This window comes from Prunus persica, chromosome G6 (assembly GCF_000346465.2).
Source record: "Prunus persica cultivar Lovell chromosome G6, Prunus_persica_NCBIv2, whole genome shotgun sequence".
In the NCBI taxonomy this organism is placed as follows: domain Eukaryota; kingdom Viridiplantae; phylum Streptophyta; class Magnoliopsida; order Rosales; family Rosaceae; genus Prunus; species Prunus persica.
In genome coordinates this window covers 20317041-20337328 of record NC_034014.1, presented here as the reverse complement: position 1 = coordinate 20337328, position 20288 = coordinate 20317041, and the positions used below count along the sequence as shown (strand labels likewise).

The window sequence follows — 20288 nt, the reverse complement described above, 5'->3', positions numbered from 1 at the left end:
CAAAAGGTTTTTGGTTTTTTAAAGGGTGTAGATATAATAAAAACAATGAGTTGTGTAGGACCTGTTGGAGATTTGATAAGCTAGATTGCATTACCAAATATCAATTTTCTAATTCGATTATTAAAAAAAAAATAAAAAAAGCTTGTCAAAGATAAAGAATGAAGCTAGATCTTTGATTTGATTTGAGGGACATGTTCAATTCAAGGGCCTCAGATAAAAAAGGAAGTGAGAAAGCAAAGAAACCAAAAAATTAATGGTAGTTGTTTGTATGTGCACGAACTTCTAGTCTTTTGAACTCCAAAGGCCGAGGGAGAAAAAGAAATCCCATAACTAGCACAAGATGGAGCAATTGAATTCAAGGAAATCAATCATTCATAAGTCATAGAGGAGACACCTACTTAATCCTCGACATCTTACAAAAAATTAAAGACTTTTTAATGCAACACAAAGACATGGAAGACTCAGACAAGTGTCTAGAATCAAAGACCAATCATGTAATCTACCAAAGTATGATAAAACCCTCTTCTTCTTCTTTTGTTAAATTCATAGTCGAAAATTGCTACATACAACTTAGAAAAGAGTTTAAGTAGAACATAAAAGCCCTAATCAAAATACATAGAAATGCTTTGAATTACTACTATTATTGTAGCAAATCAACAATATAATATCGAAAGTATCAACTCAATATTGATACTTTATTCATGTCATATTATGACTACCTAATGAGACAATAACGACAATATATTGAGATGATATCGATATAATGAGACAATTTTTTTTTCTCTTCCAATAATAGTGTTGTTTGAAAGCTTCATTATAATAATTGTGGTATTTGTGAGCATTTCTCTAACAGTGTGTTTGGATGCGGTAAAATAACTCTGGATTTTAACAAAAATCGGGATTTGGAGCGTGAAAAAGGGAAAGTTCAGCGTTTGGCAAAATCAACTCAGGATTTGCCAAATTACACGCAGAAAATATCGTGGGAATTCCACATCTAAAATCCCAACTTGAAATTCCATGGTAATAGGCGGAATTGTACAATTCCCAACAAAGAGGGAATTTTCATCTTCTGCCCGCCAAATCTCCTTGATAACCTATCTTTTGCTCGCTAAAATTTTCATAGTCTGTCTGCCAAAATTTCAGGAATAACCTATCTTCTTCAAAGAGAACAAGCCTGCGCACCATAGGTATTCGTTTGATGGTGTTCTGCTGAGTTTTGCTGGTGAGTTTCAGTTTTCAATTTCTTTCCTTGTCGTTGGCCTCTTTTTTGTATGCTATACTGATTGTTTTCAACTGTGGAACCAGGGTTTATCCTATGTGCCTTATCTCTGCTTTTATTTTATTTCTCCTCTCTACCTTTCAATCTGACAAGAATATTTGCTCTTCCAATCAAGGTAAGAGTCTCAACTATCCAGACTCATCTTTCTCTGCTCTTCCCATGGCTATACTTCCTAATTTTGAGTTACCTATTTTTCCTTTTTCAGTTAATTGAATTTTATTTACAAGATAATAATTATCTATTGTTCTTGTGCTTGCCCCTGCTATGTGCTTGGTTGTGCTTTATGTGTTATATTCGTATTCGTATTGATCGTATTGTTGATTAGTTGGGATTGAAATTGTGGTCTAATTGCATTTTCGAGCTTACCATATGTGATTTTTCCTTTTCCTTTTTGTTTTTTGGTTGTTATTGATGCTATTGAATATGGAGGACCCATTTATTGCTTTTCTAAAGTTAGCTCTCTTATTTTTTTCCTTTTCTTTTTGTGGGTTTACAACTACATCTATGATTGTTTTATTTCAGTTTGTAGGTGGTGAAAAATAGGCTGGATTTATATGTTCTGTGAGAGTTGGTTTCTGTTTCAATATCACAAAGAAGGTGGGGAAGTGTTAAAATTAGGATAAACGTTGTTTTCAATCACTTTGCATATTGGTCTCAGAGTACTGTACTTTTTAAATGCAGACTTTGGACTTTGTTTTGTTTCTTTGGTTTTGGTTCTTTATTTTAATTTGTTTTAGTTGTTTGGGATCTTCTCTGGTGTCCTTTATTATTTCTGGGCTTTTGGCATGGTTTGCCATTTTGAGCTGTTACTTGTACTGTTATTAGATCTCTATGGTTGAGTTGTGTTCTAATCAGTGTTCTAATCAGTGTCCAATACCCACGATGACTAAATTTTTTGTATTTGATTTGATATAAAAGAAGCAACATGCAGTATTTGATGAGTCAATATCAATATGCTAAATAGGGTTATCACTGTTATGTAAGTCTTTTACTGTAGGGCCATATAAATTTCTTCCTAGTTAAGTAATGAGAGTGCTTCTCTTTTGGAAAGCTAAATGGATGCATCTTTGCACACTCTCATTCACTTTACAATTGCGTATGTGTAAGGACATGTTATCCAGTTGCAAGTGTCTTTGTAAAAATACTGCAATGCATTTGGTTTAATTTGCTTGTCAGGCTTGATATCATAGAATTGAGAGTGATCCCAATAATATTGTTGATTTGGAAAGTGATACTCAAGGTTTTGAGAGTTGCCAGGTTGATGATGTTTCACCCAGCTCTAGTTGTCCAATGCGAAGAAATCAAAATCCTTATGATATTCCCCCACCCAAAAAAAGGAGGTACAACTAATGTTCTTGCTGATTCAGTGGCTAAAATGACTTCATCTTTGGAACACTTTATCAATTCTACAAACAAAAGCTTGATCCAACAGAAGTATATAATGAAGTCATTGTAATTCTAGATATTAGTCCAGATGAACAACTGAAGGCATGCTTTTGGTTTATAGAAAATGAGAAACAGTTTCTCATGTTAAAGACAATTCCAACTGAGAGGAAGAAGGGAATGGTATTGATGTTTATTTCACCAAGAGCGTAGACACATTTTATATTCAGTTGACATCTTTAATTTTTGCTATTTTGTTGAAACATTGGTTGGGATGATTAGCTTCATTTTTTTTATTACGTGATTTATGCTTTTTAAAATTAGACAAGCTACAGTTACAATTCTTTACATTAGTAACCATTGAGGTATGTGTTATTAGACAATTTTCGTACTGCATAAGTCTTTCTAATTATATATATAATAATAATAATAATGTGTTGAACTATGCTAATTATTCCTATCCAGATTTTATATACAAGACTGTTGTAAAAAAATATTGTTACTTCTAAGTAAGTTCTAATTATGTGATGACTTTCCAAACATGTGGAATTGTAATTTCTATCATTTCTTAAATTCCGCATATATGACATCCAAATGCTGAAATTTGCAACTGACGGAATTTTAAAATGATGTAATTAGAAATTCCGTCATTTACAATTTCCATAGAAATTAGAATGACTTCATCCAAACACACCATAAAGAAGACCAAAAAGCGAAATTGCCCACAAAATTCTAAAATTTAAAATGCGGTTATAGTCTTATTGGGATAAAAATTAGTTGAAATCAAAACAAAATAGTGAGTCGTTGTCGATCTCATTCCAGAACTCATATTTATTCATTCCCTTCCATTCCCTTCCTCATACTGAGACTTATCCAACGTGTTGCATATGAGTTTGTGATCATAAACTACAACGTGAAACATTTATAATGTCTTTCAACTTTCTTCAAGCTATTTTTAATGTTACTTATTATTTTAATATTCCCTAGAATAAATTTAATCAGTTTAATGTCTTATATATATATATATATATATATAAAGCAAAAGGCAGAGAATGATGAAACATTCAAAATACCAAAAAATGTCATTGGTTAATTCAAACATTAAGGATTGAAATTACTAATTAAATAAGGATAATATGGCAAATTCACATTTTTATATTAAAAAAATTAAAATTAAAATTAAAATCATATAATATGTCATATTTTTATGAAACATAACTACCTATGTTATCTTTTCTTAATTCTAGAAATAAAATAAAAAAGAAAAAAGAAAAAAGAAAAATAATTGGCACATGCGTGAGTATGTGCCAAAGGGCTAGTTATTTTATTATGGAGTTGTATTTCTTTTGAGCCATAATTATAGAGTTGTATTATTATTTACTATTGAGTTTTAGTATACAGTCCTGCTTTCTTGGACCACAGGAGTCCAAGAGATTGTGGTCACCTACAGTTGGATATTAATCCAATGTTCAAAAAAGTTTCTTAAAAGAAGTGCAAGAATTAGTGAACCGTTAAATTTACATTTAATTGTAACACCCCGACCCCAAATTTAACCCTTATTTAATTATTTAATTATTTAAGGGTATTTTGGTCATATTTTTAACCGGAGAGAGTTTGGGGCAGTGACTAGTATTTTTGGATAGGTCGTACTGAGACGAGTTCATAGACACGTAGTGGGCTCGAATCGGAGTTGTAACGGGAGAGATATCGTCAAAAGAAGTCCAGTGGCACAATCGTAAATATTTCGAAATGGGATTTTTTTTTAAAACTCAGATTTTTTTTTTTTTCTCTCTCTCTCTCTCTCTCTCTCTCTCCCCCGCGGGTCTCTCTCTCTCCTCTCTCTCGCGCGCGACAGCCGGCCACGTTTTGGCCGGCCGTGCTCTCCTCCGGCCACCAATGACGACGGGACCGGTACCAAAATGACCGGGCCATCGTCCTCTTCCTACCCCAGCCACCTCCCGCCTCCAGCCGCCGCGGTTTCGCCGGAATTTGGAGAAGAAGCGGCCGACGTCGCCGGATCTTCACAGTCGCCGATCTCCCTCCTCCGGCCACCAATTCCGTCGACCCAGGTATGGATCTTGAACCTCTCGAGCTGTTCTAGCTGCCTGTTGGTTGGGTTTTGATCGATTCGATCTCTAGATCACTCGATTTTCGAATTGAAAATGGGCCAAAACTTCAGCCGCCGTGATCGGCCATTTCCGGCCACTTTTTGGATTAGGTCCAAGAACAAAAGTGGCTCCAAATAGGGTGTTATACCTAGGGTAGGAGTTTGAAGCCGTGATGTTGAGATTTTCCGGCGAAGCGTTATCGCTTTGGGCACCCACGTGCTGCCGGCGCGTGCGGCGGCGCGTGGGCACTGTAGAAAAAGTAGCGATGTGTTCCGATGAGATCCTTAGGTTGTCACGAGTGCGTAGGATTTCACGGATCTCAATTCGGACGTCGTTTGACTGTCGAACGGATAATCGCATATTGTGCGTTATCCGGGTTCGATAGGTTGGGACCGTTGGATGGTCCCAAATTTAATATATGTTAATCTAGGTATTTCTAGGATCGTGTAGGAATTCACGGATCGTGAATCGGAGCCCCAGATGTTCCGAATAATAATTTAAACTTTATATTTTATATTAACCGTCAGATCATGCGATCGTGAGAAATCCGACCGTCTGATCTGAACCAAACTCGCAGGACAAGTGTCCTATACCTGGTAGAACCCATAGAGACTTTCGGATCGGAAATTGGAGGTCGTGGGTTCTGCAGGTCCGTTTGACCAGGGTTAGAGTAGTTTGACCCTTGGTTGACCGTGAATCTCCCGGAGTAATCTCACCCTTCCGGGGGGAGGGGGGATTATCGGGAGCTAGACTATTGTGGAGGGTTACACAATATAAGAATTAATTTATATAAATATAATTATATGTGGTTGTACAAGGGTACAACAGAGTCTAGAATGTCAGTTTGGAGTGCTATACGCACTACTGTAGGTACCTCCCCGGATTTTGGATTCACTACAAGCACCACCAAGTGAAAATTAGGTCTCACGTGGCGTAGGTTATCCGGCGTTGGGACAGGCCCCATACGTGGCGCTGGTTGTACCGGCATATGGGGAGATTTGTGATATTATGTTCAGGTCTCAAGTGGCGTAGGTTATCCGGCGTTGAGACAGACCCCATACGTGGCGTTGGTTGTACCGGCGTATGGGGAGCCATGTGATATTGTGTTGAGGTCGCACGTGGCGTAGGTTATCCGACGTGTCGACAGACCCCATACCTGGCGTTGGTTGTACCGGCGTATGGGGAGATTTGTGATATGATATTGAGGTCCCGCGTGGCGTAGGTTATCCGGCGTTGGGACAGGCCCCATACGTGGCGTTGGTTGTACCGGCGTATGGGGAGATATTATGATAGTATGGCATGGTCGCACGTGGCGTAGGTTATCCGGCGTGTTGACAGGCCCCATACGTGGCGTTGGTTGTACCGGCGTATGGGGAGAATATGTGAAATTCAGAGAGATGAAATAAGGCATCGCCCAAGTGTGGAATTGGATTTTTAGGGAAGAACTACGTGTGGCTTGATCCCTCAAGGAGGGTACGTAGACAGCCTAAGGTTATTAGGTGCAGCCGCAGACTAAATATTAGTCATATTTGGTATTTGAATTGTTTGGTAGTTGTTTGAGAATTATTGGAAGGCCGAAGGCCATTTATGAGAATTTGCATGAAATTATATTGTGCATGCTGCCAGTTGTGGATATTAAATGCGTTTTTATGCAGGTTGAAATTTTGGGAAATGTCCAAATTATAGGGGAGACTCTGCCGAAATTTCGGCAGGAAGTCTCGGTTTTTAGTAAGTGGGCCTGACATCGGGGTGATGTCCGGAATTCCAAAGGGTTCGTCTCGGATTTTGAGAAAATTCGGGGCGGGTCCTTTCATAATAGTGAGTGACCACAAATCTCTTGGACTCCTGTAGTCCAAGAGATCAACACTGTTGTTCATTACATGTGATACTAAGTTTGAACCTTATAGGAATTATTTCTAGGGAGCTTCACTAATATACCAAAAATAGGGGTTGAAATTATAAAAAAAAACCCCACATGGAATGCACTTTAGAAACACACCCAAAACTTATTTACTACATAAGAAATTAGTGTTTAAGTTATTATAAATTACATGACTACCACTGTTCAACTTAAAAAAGAAGCCCAATACAAAAAACTTAAATAGCACCCAAAACAAGCCCATCCCAATTTTATAAAAAAATCTAAACAATTCATTACAAAGAAAACGTCTTGAAAACCGTAGTTTCATTAACGTGTCATGTTAATTAATGACTGTAATGTTCCACACATTTACTGTCATGTTGATTAATTATTGTAATGTTCCAGTCTAGGGTAATAACACTGCTCTGTCATGTTGATTAATGGCTGTAATGTTCCAGTCTAGAGTAATAACGCTGCTACTTTCCTATGACATCCTATTTCTAATGCATATTTACTCCCTGTAATGTTCCAGTCTAGGGTAATAACACTGCTTATTTCCTATGATATCCTATTTCTCATGCATGTCTACCCCTGTAATGTTCCAGTCTAGGGTAATAACATTGCTAGTTTACTGTCATGTTGATTAACGGCTGTAATGTTCCAATCTAGGGTAATACACTGCTAGTTTACTGTCATGTTGATTAATGGTTGTAATGTTCCAGTTTAGGGTAATAACAATACTAGCTTCATATGACATCCTATTTCTAATGCATGTCTACTCCTGTAATGTTCCAGTCTAGGGTAATAACACTACTAGTTTCCTATGACATTCGATTTCTAATGCATATATATATATATATATATATATATATGAAATTGGCTAAAATGGTGTTTTGGAATGATTGGGATTTCCACATATGGCCAAAGGGTTTCCTTATAAATTGGGGCTTTAGCTTCCACTTCCTCCAACAAACTTTGACAATCAAACAGAGTTGAAGAAATAATTCATCAAATAAGAAAGAGGAGGTATAGATATGTTGGAAGTTTGAATGAAATTCAATGATATTTGTTCTATTTTGGTAGAAAGAAGAAAAAGTGACTCTTCTGATAAGGTTTCAGAAGTTTATTTCAAATTACAGTTTGTGATAAATTCAAATTCATTGTATTTATATATTGTTGATATATAATCATTTTTATTAATCACTGATTGTTGTTTTTCCATCAAGATATGCTATTGTGTTGAGGGCTGTGGTTTTGCTGAGCACGCTTGTGCTTGCAATATCAACTCAAGATGGTATCAATCCTTCTTTATAGCAATGTGGTTCAAAATGCCAAGACTCTTGATCAAGTTGATGATGTCTCTGATAACTCCAATACGAATAATCATGTGGTTTCAAATGGCCATCTTCTTCTTTGTGGTGTACGAATATGTACGAGAAAGTGCATCTCGAACGCAATGTATCTTGGCATGTGCATGATTAAATGCAAGTTTGAGCCTTCAGATGTTATGTATAACTCCATCGCAACCACTTCTTCTTCTGGTAATATGGGATTATTGATTTCACCTTACTCTCTTTAATTACCCTCTCTCTCTCTCTGTTATTTTTGTTTTTTGGGGTCAAATTATGTCTTGTATATGTAATGATTAAGATTTCAAAGAATAATAAAATTTTCCCAACTACTACTGATATTGCTCTGTCTACCTTCTTCCTTGCTTGCCCACATACACAAAAATGTTCATATATTTCTCAAGTTTTTTCTTTATTATCAATAGGGTAGAGAGAAACTTCGAACTTGAGATGTCATTCAAAGTACAGAGATAAACATCATGTCCAAATTATCAGTCAATTGAATTATTGAGATTTTAGTACTTTCTTGAAGCACCGTATTCATTGATTTGTAGGACACAATTGGATATCGAAATGATTTTTGATTTGTCTAATTTTTTGCAAGGATGATCTATGAATGAATACCTAAAAAATAGATGGTTTGGATTGTTGAATAAAATTCGTAGGGTACCCTAAAGGGCGTCCCTAAAATAAAATTATTTGAAGGATCCTTTAATAGAAGAGGATATCTATTAGGAAATGTAGACTAGAAATTTAGTCTTGTTTGAGGCTCATCATAGGTTGATACAGGTGGATATCTACATATAGTTCTGCCTTCCATAAATAAATTTTTTTTGGTCTTTATATGTAGATTATGCTAAAAAAAGGAAAAAGAAAAGTAGTTCATAACGTACATTGAGCAATATGGCCGATCCAATATTTGGGTTGTTTATGGTTTAGATTGCAGGCATAATATTATATCCATGGGGTTGGCTTCTTTTCATTTTTCGAAATGATCAAAAACTCTCTTCATTAGAGAACTTCGTATTTATTAACGGCCAAATGAATAATTCCATGATGACAAAAACCATGTCCTGGCCCATCAACAATATTGTCTGCATTTCCAAGGTTTCTCAACCGTTCTATGCTTTTTGGCTAATAGAAGCTTTGGTAAAAATTTGGCTTCATCTAAAAATTTGATTGACCGATGAATAAAAGAACCATAGGCAAATCAATTAAACCAAGTCCCATCTTCAGAGGCTCCTGACCAGAAAAGCTAGACTCAAAATGAAACACAGTGTAAATTCGCTTCACCACCAAAGGTCCAAAGGGCGCATTTTGATTGTGATTTTGAATGGGTCAATAATCACTTCTATGGAAAATCAATTCAATGAGCACGTTTGAAGTGCTTCTACCCATAAATGATTCTGCCCCATCTTAAATCACTCCGAAACGAGCATTCAGACCCAATCAAGGGTTAGCAAATTTCACCATGTCCTTCACAAAATTATTAGAAATCAAAAAAATTGAAAAGAAGTTGTAGAAGGCACCTTAATCAAAGGCTGGTTGGTTTTTGCCGAAACTGCAAAGTCTTGGTCAGCTGAAAAATCTGATTTTATCAGTCCAAATACCCTGCTTCTCTCTAATAAATTTAACAACCTTAAAAGAGTAACATTGAAATTTCTCTATCATGATCACAGGATATCCCCCAATGATATCTTTAATAACCAAGTCTGTACACCGCAAAATAACAAAAACATGCAGAGCCAGTCAATTGCACAATGTTTGTGTGAAAGACACTAAAAAAGACTTGCATACAAAAAAACAAGCCAATTGTTTCAAAGATGTTACGATTATTGGAAAAGTTATATCTAATAACTACTCGACATTGTCACCTGATGGATTAAGAGATAATAGATATAACACATCCATGGTTGCCAGAGGTAGAAGAGCTTCAATGTTTATTGGAATGGTCAGAAGATCTTTTCAACTTTAACTGAGGCAAATTCAGTTCATAATTCTCTTTTTGCATCAATGGCAACAATGCAGGATCTACTTTATCTTTACACAATAGATCAATTATCAATTCTGTAGTTGAAGCATCTGCAGGAGAACCCCCCTTAACCATTTGTTGAATAAGTTCCATCGCCCTTACTGTCTCATTGTTATTGATAAACCCTCGAATAATTACGTTGTAGGTCCACCCATTTGGAGAACAACCTTTCTCTTCCATTTCGATAAGCAGCTTTTCTGCTTCACTTGTTCGGCCCCCAATACAGAGTCCATTAATCATTATGTTATATGTCCTTACATCCAGTTGAAGCCCTCTTGATGATAAACTACAGAAGAGTTCCTTTGCAGATTCAATTTTTTCAGCTATGCACAAACCTTTAATAAGAATAGCGTAAATCACAATATCTGCATCCACCTTCTTGCCTTCCATCTCTTTAAACAGTTGGATTGCTGTAGAAATTTGTCGGTTTTTACACACGCCATCCAGTAGATAGCATAAGTTTGAACATCTGGAAGTTGACCACAAGCTTGCATCTCTGAGAACAACTGTTGTGCATCACCTAATTTCCCCACTTTGCAATAACCGTCGACAAGAGTGTTATAAATAGCGATATTTGGAATCAGTCCCTTACAAGTCATTTCCCGAAGTAGCATCATGGCCTCATCCATCATCTTATGTTTACAATATCCATTTATCAATGCGCTATAACAAATAACATCAACCATCGATCCCTTGCTAAGCATTAGTTTAAAAACTTTTCTAGCCTTGCTCATTTCTCCTCGCAAACAGTAACCATCCATGAGTGAACTGTACGTAACCGTGTCAGGTTCAATACCTCTTTGAATCATCATTTCTACCACACCGTCTGCTTCCAAGACCATCCCCTCCTTACAAAGTGTGTCTACCAAGACATTGTACGTGCGCACATCTGGAAATATGCTTTTACTCACCATTTCATTCAAGAACCTTTTAGCTTCTTTCCACTCGCCTAATTTGCAAACTCCATGAATCAAGGATGTATAGGTAATGACATCTGGGGCAATACCCTTGCTCATCATTTCTGATAAGAGGTTCAACGCATCATCAACTAGTTTATCCTTAAAAACGACTGTCGATGATTGTGTTATAGACAACTAAGCCAGGCTTGCAAGCTCCTTCCTCCATCTTCCTAAGCAACTGAATAGCAGCACTGTTGTTACCTTTCATGCAAAAGCCCTTTACTAGCGTGCCATAAGTAACAGCATCAGGCTGACAATTACCAGCGTTGATCATTTTATTGAAAAGTTCTGCTGCCTGAACCACTCTATTCTCGAGAAGAAAGCCGTTGATTAGAGTGGTGAAGGTAGACACTTGGTTCAAGACCAAGTTTGAAGAATTTTCCCAGTACAGATAAACTAAACCCCATTTGGTTTAGGTGACAATAAGAATTTATGAGAATGGTTAGGGTACAAACATCATGTCCAATTCTCGACACACCCATTTGGTTATAGAATGAGATGACGGCCGAGTAATGTTTCAATTTTGCAACTTGACCCAAGATTTTATTGAAACGGACAACAGAAGGCAGAGGGCGCATTGAAGCATTCTATCGAACACATTGAAAGCATCCTCAACATTTGTGATTTTGGGTAAGTCTCTTTTTGGCTGCTCTAGTTGGGTTCTTGTAGATTTGATCGGTTTCGAAGGTTGAGAGTGAAAGAAAGCATAGTAATTGTTGACGAAAACGAGAAAAGTGGAGTTAGAGTGAAGACAATTCATACCTCTGCTGCTCCAGCAATAACAAGAAGAAGTAGCAGCAGTTGTAGTCCGTATCATCATCTTCAGCATCTCTGAGTAAAAGGGCGCTCAAACCTCCCTCCAACTGGTTTCCTCGAGAAAGCTCAAGTCCGTGTTATTATGAATTCCACAAAAACTTTCCTTTTTCTAAACTTGGATAAAACGTTCCGTACCTTTCGTTTAGGAGTCCTCATCGTTTAAGAGCCACTACAAACTAAGATATAACGATATGTATGCTTGAAATGCATAACAAATAAGCAGTCATAAGTAAATGTGTTTAGGATTAGATACACAGGATAATTCCTGAAGTCAATGTGTTTGACCAATCTAGATATGTTTGGAACAATCTAGCCAAAAGCGATGTAATGGTGGTTGAATTTGCCCAGGAAAACCTTTAAAGTCAGTGGAAAAAGCATTTGAAACCAGAGTGCTGGTGGAGGCAATGCCATTAAGGTCATGTTTAATCTTTGGTGAAATTTCTCATGTTTTTAATCTGTAAGCTTGGGAAGTTTTGTGCGCCTTTTCCTTACGACATTTTTTTCTTCTTTTGTCCAATGGTTTATATCCAAGTTTCTGTTTAAAAAATATATAATATGGTTTGAGAGCAGCGCAATTGAAGAAGATTTGCGAAACAATAAACGATAAAGAAAGCGACAACACCAATCATCTAAAAATGCATCATGGATTATTATTAGACACTTACAGTGCCAACATCAGTATTGTTAATTACTAGTATTTTTTGCTAAAACACACACAAACAGTTGCTTCACCAAATGGGCACACATTCAAACCTCATGAAATCATCCTTGAGTTCATCCTTATATGAAGCTTCACAATTTTCTGGATGGCAGTTGGACTCTTCAGGAGAACGACATATGTGAATCCTCAACGACAATGTGTTGCATCATAGCCAAAAACGACATAATCACCAAAGCAAATACAAGTGTGAAACGCGTTGTAGCTATTCCTTCCATTCAGAATGAACAAAATTAAACTTACTTGAATGTGACTGAATGAGAGAAAGCTCTTGATGGTTTTTAGTTTAGTCAGTGTTGTCAAGTGTTTGTAATGTAACAGGTTTTTATAGGAATTGATAGGATGACTAATATGGTTCATAATGATTTGTCTTCTTTGTCTGCGATTTCATTGATTTTTTTTTCTTCAGTCTTTTAAATCCAAATAGAAGCTATATTTGATGATATGTAAGGATTAGTAGTGTAAGGATTGGAAATTTGTATTTTAGGCGGATTGGGAGGCATTTGAATTTCCTTGCTAATTTAGGATGTAAATGATTATCTTATTGGTTAAGGATTTAGGGTTTGTTTCTAGCTTTTGGCATTGTATTTTATGTTGTGTGTGAGAGGGTAAAAAAACGGTTCTAGGGAGCTTTAGTTTTAAAACACAATATAGTTTACTAATTTAGAAGATATGAATACAATTTCATCTAATTAGCATAAGGCCAAAGACCAAAATGTAGTACCTAATTTTACAAAAATATCATTAAAAAATATCAAAATTACACACAATATCACTCCTTCTAAAGCAAGCATACTATGCCACATGTCTATATCTAGCCAACTGCCGGCCACCTCCTCCGGCCGCCACTGACAATTTAAATAATAAAAAACCAGTAACGCTTCCCTGCTATACTATTGTTATAAAAGAATTAGAAAAAAATCACGTATAGCCGCACGGCTATACTATTTTCTAAAGAAATAACAGAGTAGCCCACTGTGTGAAAATCATATAGCCGGAAGGCTATACATTTTCAAAAAATTTAAAAAATGAGTATAGCCGTGCGGCTATACTATTTTTTAGTATAAAAAAGAGGACCTCCAACCATTAGGTGTCACGTGTCAACACATGTCTTTAAAAAAAATTAAATACATGGAGTATAGCCGTACGGCGGTACTCCTTTTTATTATAAAAAAAAGAAAAAAAGAAGAACCTTTATCGATTAAAGCCATGTGTTTTAATAAAAAATCCTGGTATAGCCGCCTGGCTATACTATGTAATTAAAAAAATTAATAATAAAAAAGGACCCTCCTAGTTGCAGTTTGTACCTTTGTAGATATTAATTTGCAACATATTCAAAGTGGATATTAATCTTCCCACTATATGAAATTTTAATATAATTTTTATAACATATGTTATTCTTATAAAATAATATGTGAGAATTATTTGTATAATACGTGAATTTTGTGTGTCTTACTGAAAATTTTGTACAAAATACGTGTATAAAACATTAAAAATACTTACGTACATGTACAATACGACTATTGTATATTAGCTTTTTAAAGAAAAAGTGAGACGTGTATAAAACACGAATGTACTGTTGAAAACTACGTACCAACATATATATATATAATATGCATACATCTTGAAAACACTATAGCTGCTTGTTTATACAATTTATTAAAGACAATTTAAAAAAAAAAAAAAACAATAACGCTTCCATGCTATTCTTTTTTTAAAAAAAAATAGAAAAAAATCAAATATAGCCGTATGGCTATACTATTTTCTAAAGAAAAAACAAAGCAGCCCACTGTATGAAAATAGTATGGCCGTACGGCTATAATATTTTTTAATATAAAAAAGAAAGCCCCCAACCATTATGAGCCACGTGTCAACACATGTATTTTTAAAAAAAAATTAACACATTATTTTATTTTTTATTTTTTATTTTTTATTTTTTATAATAAAGAAGAACCTTTATCGATTAATAAGTCTCCAAAAAGATAAGAGCTCTTTGATAGACCAAGAGTACAAGACTAGTTTTTTGGGAGCTTCACTAATATACCCAAAATAGAAGCTGAAATTATAAAAATAACCCCACATGCACTTTAGAAACATACCCAAAACTCATTTACTACATAAGAAATTAGTGTTTAAGTTATTATAAATTACATGATTGCCATTGATCAACTTAAAAAAACTTAAATAGCACCCAAAACAAGCCTAGCTCAATTTTATTAAAAAAAAAAAAAAACCCAAACAATTCATTACAAACAAAACGTCTTGAAAACCGTAGCTTCATTAATGTGTCATGTTAATTAATGACTGTAATGTTTCACACATTTATTGTTATGTTGATTAATTATTGTAATGTTCCAGTTTAGGATAATAATACTGCTCTGTTATGTTGATTAATGGCTGTAATGTTCCAGTCTATGGTAATAACACTGCTAGTTTCCTATGACATCCCATTTCTAATGCATGTTTACCCCATGTAATGTTCCAGTTTAGAGTAATAACACTGCTAATTTCCTATGATATCCTATTTCTAATGCATGTCTACCCTTGTAATGTTCCAATCTAGTGTAATAACATTACTAGTTCACTGTCATGTTGATTAATAGTTGTAATATTCCAGTTTAGGGTAATAACAATACTAGTTTCATATGACATCCTATTTCTAATGCATGTCTACTCCTGTAATGTTCTAGTCTAGGGTAATAACACTGCTAGTTTCCTATGAGATTCTATTTCTAATGCATATCTACCCCTGTAATGTTCTAGTCTAGGGTAATAACACTGCTATTTCCTATGACATCCTATTTCTAATGCATGTTTACCCCTGTAATGTTTCAGTCTAGGGTAATAATACTGCTAGTTTACTGTCATGTTGATTAATGCTTGTTATGTTACTATTTCTAATATATGTCCACCAAAGAAAAGATGAAGAAAGAACAAACCAGACCAACTCAAAACACGCCTAGCCCAGATTGTTAATACTATTATGTCATAGAAGTACATTGTTAATACTCTGTCATAGAAGTACATTAACAAAAATGAGATTCATAACTGAAATAGCAACAAAGGATAAATCGATCATCAAAGCTTAAAATACATTTCAAAATTCAACTAAAATTCGAAAAGAAATACATAATTGAAGCAAAAGATCAAAAATCTCAAGTGCAAACCAAACAACAACGACGACGATGACGACAACGACAACGACGATGTGGCCGAAGAGGAGTAGAGCTCGAAGATGAGGAGTAGAGCTAAGAGCATTTGATTGAGGTTTGTTCGAGGTCTTGAACAATCTGAAAAAAAAAAAAATCAATAGAAGCATGATTTTAGAACAAGAAATCGAAGGTGAAATATTGAAAATTGTAGATTAAAGATGAAGAATATAGTTGGACATGAGACTGAGCTTCAATGGAAGCTTCTCTTGCTCCAACACTAGAGAAAACACCAGCGAGAAATGAGAAAATAAATCTGATTTGGTTTTTGGCAGATTTGATTTTTTTGGCAGATCTGAGTTTTTGGCAGATCTGGGCATATTTGGTTTTATGGCATATCTGGGCAGATCTGATTTTCCTCTCTCAAATCCATAGTACAAGGACAATATAGGTATTTAACACACACAAATAAACTGGGGTTAGGGACGATGATTTGATTTTTCTAAGCAAACCCTGCGCCATTTAATTTCTATAAACAAACTCAAAAAAAATTCAAAAAATGACAGATGGCCCAATTGAATTTAATTTTGATTATTAAATTATTTTGATGTCTTATTAAGTGTTTTGGATTTTTTTTATAAGGTTCTAGAGTTCAGTTTGTTTTAATAAATCAACAGCAGTTTTGTAATTTATAAGAAGTTTAAAGCCTTTTTGTTATGTTGTAAATGGGCTTTGGGTGTGTTTCTAAAGTCCATTTCATATAGATTTTTTTTTTAAAAAAAAATTTGGGCTCCTATATTGAGTATAATAGTGAATCTTCCTTTCTTTTATTATTATTTTAAAGATATAATTTTTTATTCATTTTTTTGGTTTTGATTCAAAAAAACCATTTTGCCCATGCATTTAACAGAAAAAGTTAACAAAATTGACGGGAGGACCATTTGTCCTCACAAAATTTAAGTTGAAAGACCACGGGAATTATTTTTGAAATTGAGGGACCAAAATGTAAATCGGGTTAAAATTCAAGGACTAATAGACCTAATAACCCTGAAATATATTTTACCAAAACATGAAAAGGAAACTAAATGGTTGTCAAAATATAAGAAGAACAACAGGAGAAAAATTTAGTTACTACGAGAATAACACTATTTTGCTATCTTCGGCCAAGAATGCTATGTCACGTGGAAGTGTTATCACCCGTGTGACTGTATTATAGCGTTATTGACCAGGATAGCAAAATAATACTATCTCCGTTTGATAGAAGTTTTTCTCCTGGGAGTGGGATGAAACGGCAGCCAATTCTATGATTATATAGCCAGCTACTCACATTAGCTGGCTAGCTAGGTCCATTGCTGGATTGTTCTTGAAATAGTGACGTGCTTTGGTTTTTTAGTACTGGAATTTTCCTCAGAAGAAAAAGATTGTCTTTTCGAAAGGACCATGATGAAGGAAGATGATAGCTCTCAAAAGGTAGATATGGTATCTACTCTCTTCCTTGGCAATTGTTACATAATTAAAGAGCTTTCTCTTATGTTGTTTTTATTCTCTTGTTATTCTCAGTAAATTAACAAAAAAGAAAAATAGAAGCTCTCTCTATTTCCTTGCTAAGATTCAACAGATTTTAAAGGTTGGTTATGTTTTTCTTTAAATTTTTAATTATTTTAATTATTATGATATTGTTTTTGACACTTTCCATGTAGCCATTTCCACTCCAAACTGATTCTTATTGTATGATTGTTTTCTATGGAGTGCATATATCATTTAGGCACTGCAATATAAGAAATAATAGATTATTTGGCGCATAGAAAGCTGTAATGGCTTTTTAACTTTGTTACAATATAGTTTCATCGTTAGGGTTTCCATTAGATCTTGATGTTAGTTGCATACGTGGCATTATGAGTCCTATATTTTTATTTTATTATTTATTTTAAATTGATTAAAATGAAATTGTTTTTGGAAAAAAATTTCCCCGAACAAACTGAAAACTTTCCCTCGGGACATTTTTTCTCCCCCGATTCCCCATGACCACCAACACCCACAAGCTCCAATTCCCAAACAAACCCAGAACCACCTCGGGCCCCCTTACCCCAGAACCCATCAACCCCCCCATTGGCCCATGAAAACCACCCACAGTCACATACACCTCCCTGCCCCTACCCCAGAACCCATCAACCCCCCTACTCCAAATTTTTTCTCTTCCCCATTGGCCCATGACAACCACCCACAGTCACAGCCACCTCCCCCTCCCTCGATTTCTTCTCCGCTCTCCCCCCTTTCCTTCTCGCAACCCACCCAGACGCATCGCCCTCCTCCCTTTGGTTTTTTTCCCCAGCCCCCATACCAATTCCCCTCCTCTCCGACCTGTGCCCCTTCTCGCCTCCTTTCCCTATCGCAACCCATCCATTCCCCAGACCCATCCCTCTAACCGAGAACCCATCCTCAAAACACGCAGAGAGAGAGAGAGAGAGAGAGAGAGAGAGAGATATTTGGAAGGGAGGTCACAGACTGGAATTAGTCGAAGGAGGCCAGAGAGAAGAAACATAGTGAAGGGGAAAGGCATGGTCTCTTTTTTTTTAATTTTAAAAAAATTCTTATTTTTTAGTTGGTTTTTAAATATTTTATTCATATTTTAATCAATTTAAAATTTAAAAAAACAAAAAATGTGGGGCCTACAGTACCACGTAGGTAACTAACAGCGAGATCTGATAGAAATCTTAACGGTGGAACTACATTGTCATTAACTCTTTTGTTTATGCAGGAACTTCTAGCCTTTTGAACTCTAATGGTGTGTTTACTAATAAGGAATTGGAATTCTCATCCGGAATTGTATTCCACTTATGGAGGATTACTGCGTTTACTTCACATCAAGGAATTGAAAAGTAAGTGGGGCCTACACAAAATTAAGAATTGAATTCCTGATTTTGGAGGAATTCAATTCTTGGGTGAGAGGTGGTATATTCCTGGAGAAGTAACTTATTAGGAATTCATCTTTTTTACTCATTATATCCTCACACAATTTTCAAAATTTCAAATATGCCATCCACTTTAACTCAACAAAAAGGACATTTTAGTAATTAGTACTACTCCTACCTCAATTCCATATGGTTTAGTAAACAACTTTAATATGAATCCAGAATCTAACTCCTCTAAATCCATATGGTTTAGTAAACAACTTTATTAGGAATCCGGAATCTAATTCTCCTCAATCCAACTCTTCCTCAATTCAATTCATCCTCAATTCAATTCCTCATAATCCAATGACGGATTAGTAAACATACCATAAGTGTATAAGTACATAGAAGACAAAGATAATATTTGTCACTTACATTATGGTTGTTGGAGCGGAAAATTTCGGATCCTCAAACAAATAATCTTGTATTCCATGTTGAGAACCCGAACACCATCTTTGATTGTCAGCAATGAGTAAGGAGGAGTATACCAGCAAGAAAACACTCCAATGCTAAACTCAGTGTTTGCTAAAAAATATTGCAGTAGAATCAATCATACCTCTCTTTTGCTGGGAAATTAGTTGGTTTTTTATAGACACTGAACCCTTAGACTCCAAGTCCCATATTTTTTTATTTATCTCATTATTTTATAATAATAGATAGGGTTAATGACCTAAATGGTCCCCCAACTATTGCTCTAGTATTATTTTGGTCCACCAACTAAAATTTTCATTTCAAATGTCCTTAAACTTCTTATTTTGTACCAAGATGGTCCATCCGTGACAGATTCCGTCACTTTTGATCATGCGATGGCCACGTGACTGAGTTTTGAAGGGTATATGAGACTTTTTGAGAAACTCTATCGAAGGGTATGACTGAAATGGTCCCTCAACTATTGCTCCAGTATCATTTTGGTCCACCAACTAAAATTTTCATTTGAACCGTCCTTTCACTTTTTTGTTTTGTATCAAGATGGTCCTACCGTCAAAGTTCGTCAATTTTATTGTTATTTATTTTTGTATTTATCTTATTTTAATTTTTTAAAATTAATTTAAACAATAGAGAAAAAAAATATTACTTTTTAAGTCCATGTCATAAAAAAAAAAGAAGCCATGTTGGTGGTGAGATTCAATTTTTTTCAATTTTAAAATTAAGTACAAGTTCCTATAATAGTTTTGTAACACCCCGACCCCAAATTTCCCCAAATTTTACCCTTATTTAATTATTTAATTATTTAAGGGTATTTTAGTCATATTTTTAACCAGAGAGAGTTTGGGACCGTGACTTGTATTTTTGGATAGGTCGTACTGAGACGAGTTCATAGACACGTAGTGGGCTCGAATCGGAGTTGTAACGAGAGAGATATGATCAAAAGAAACCCAGTGGCACAATCGTAAATATTTCGAAATGGGATTTTTTATAAAATCAGATTTTCTCTCTCTCTCTCTCTCTCTCTCTCTCTCTCTCTCTCTCTCTCTCTGTATGGGGGAGGGAGAGAGAGAGATAAAAAACTCAAATATATGTTTATATTTTGGAGAGTACACGGGCCCGAGAGGGCGGGAGACAACACGCACGGAGGTCACGCGGGCTCTCCAGGAGGCGGGATATATCTGTGTATACGCTGTGTGTGTGTATAACAAAATACAAAAAATCTTTTTTTATATATCTCGCTCGGGGGGGGAGAAA

General features: G+C 35.5%; 1 protein-coding gene and 1 pseudogene across 1 annotated transcript; one reads left to right on the top strand and one right to left on the bottom strand.

Moving 5' to 3' along the window:
• Positions 4518-8319, top strand: LOC109949979. Its single transcript, XM_020567224.1, has 2 exons — positions 4518-4731; positions 7858-8319. Exons 1-2 carry the CDS (start codon positions 4582-4584, stop codon positions 8107-8109), a joined length of 402 nt encoding a protein of 133 aa, XP_020422813.1. The 5' UTR covers positions 4518-4581; the 3' UTR covers positions 8110-8319.
• Positions 9534-12187, bottom strand: LOC18772109 (annotated as a pseudogene).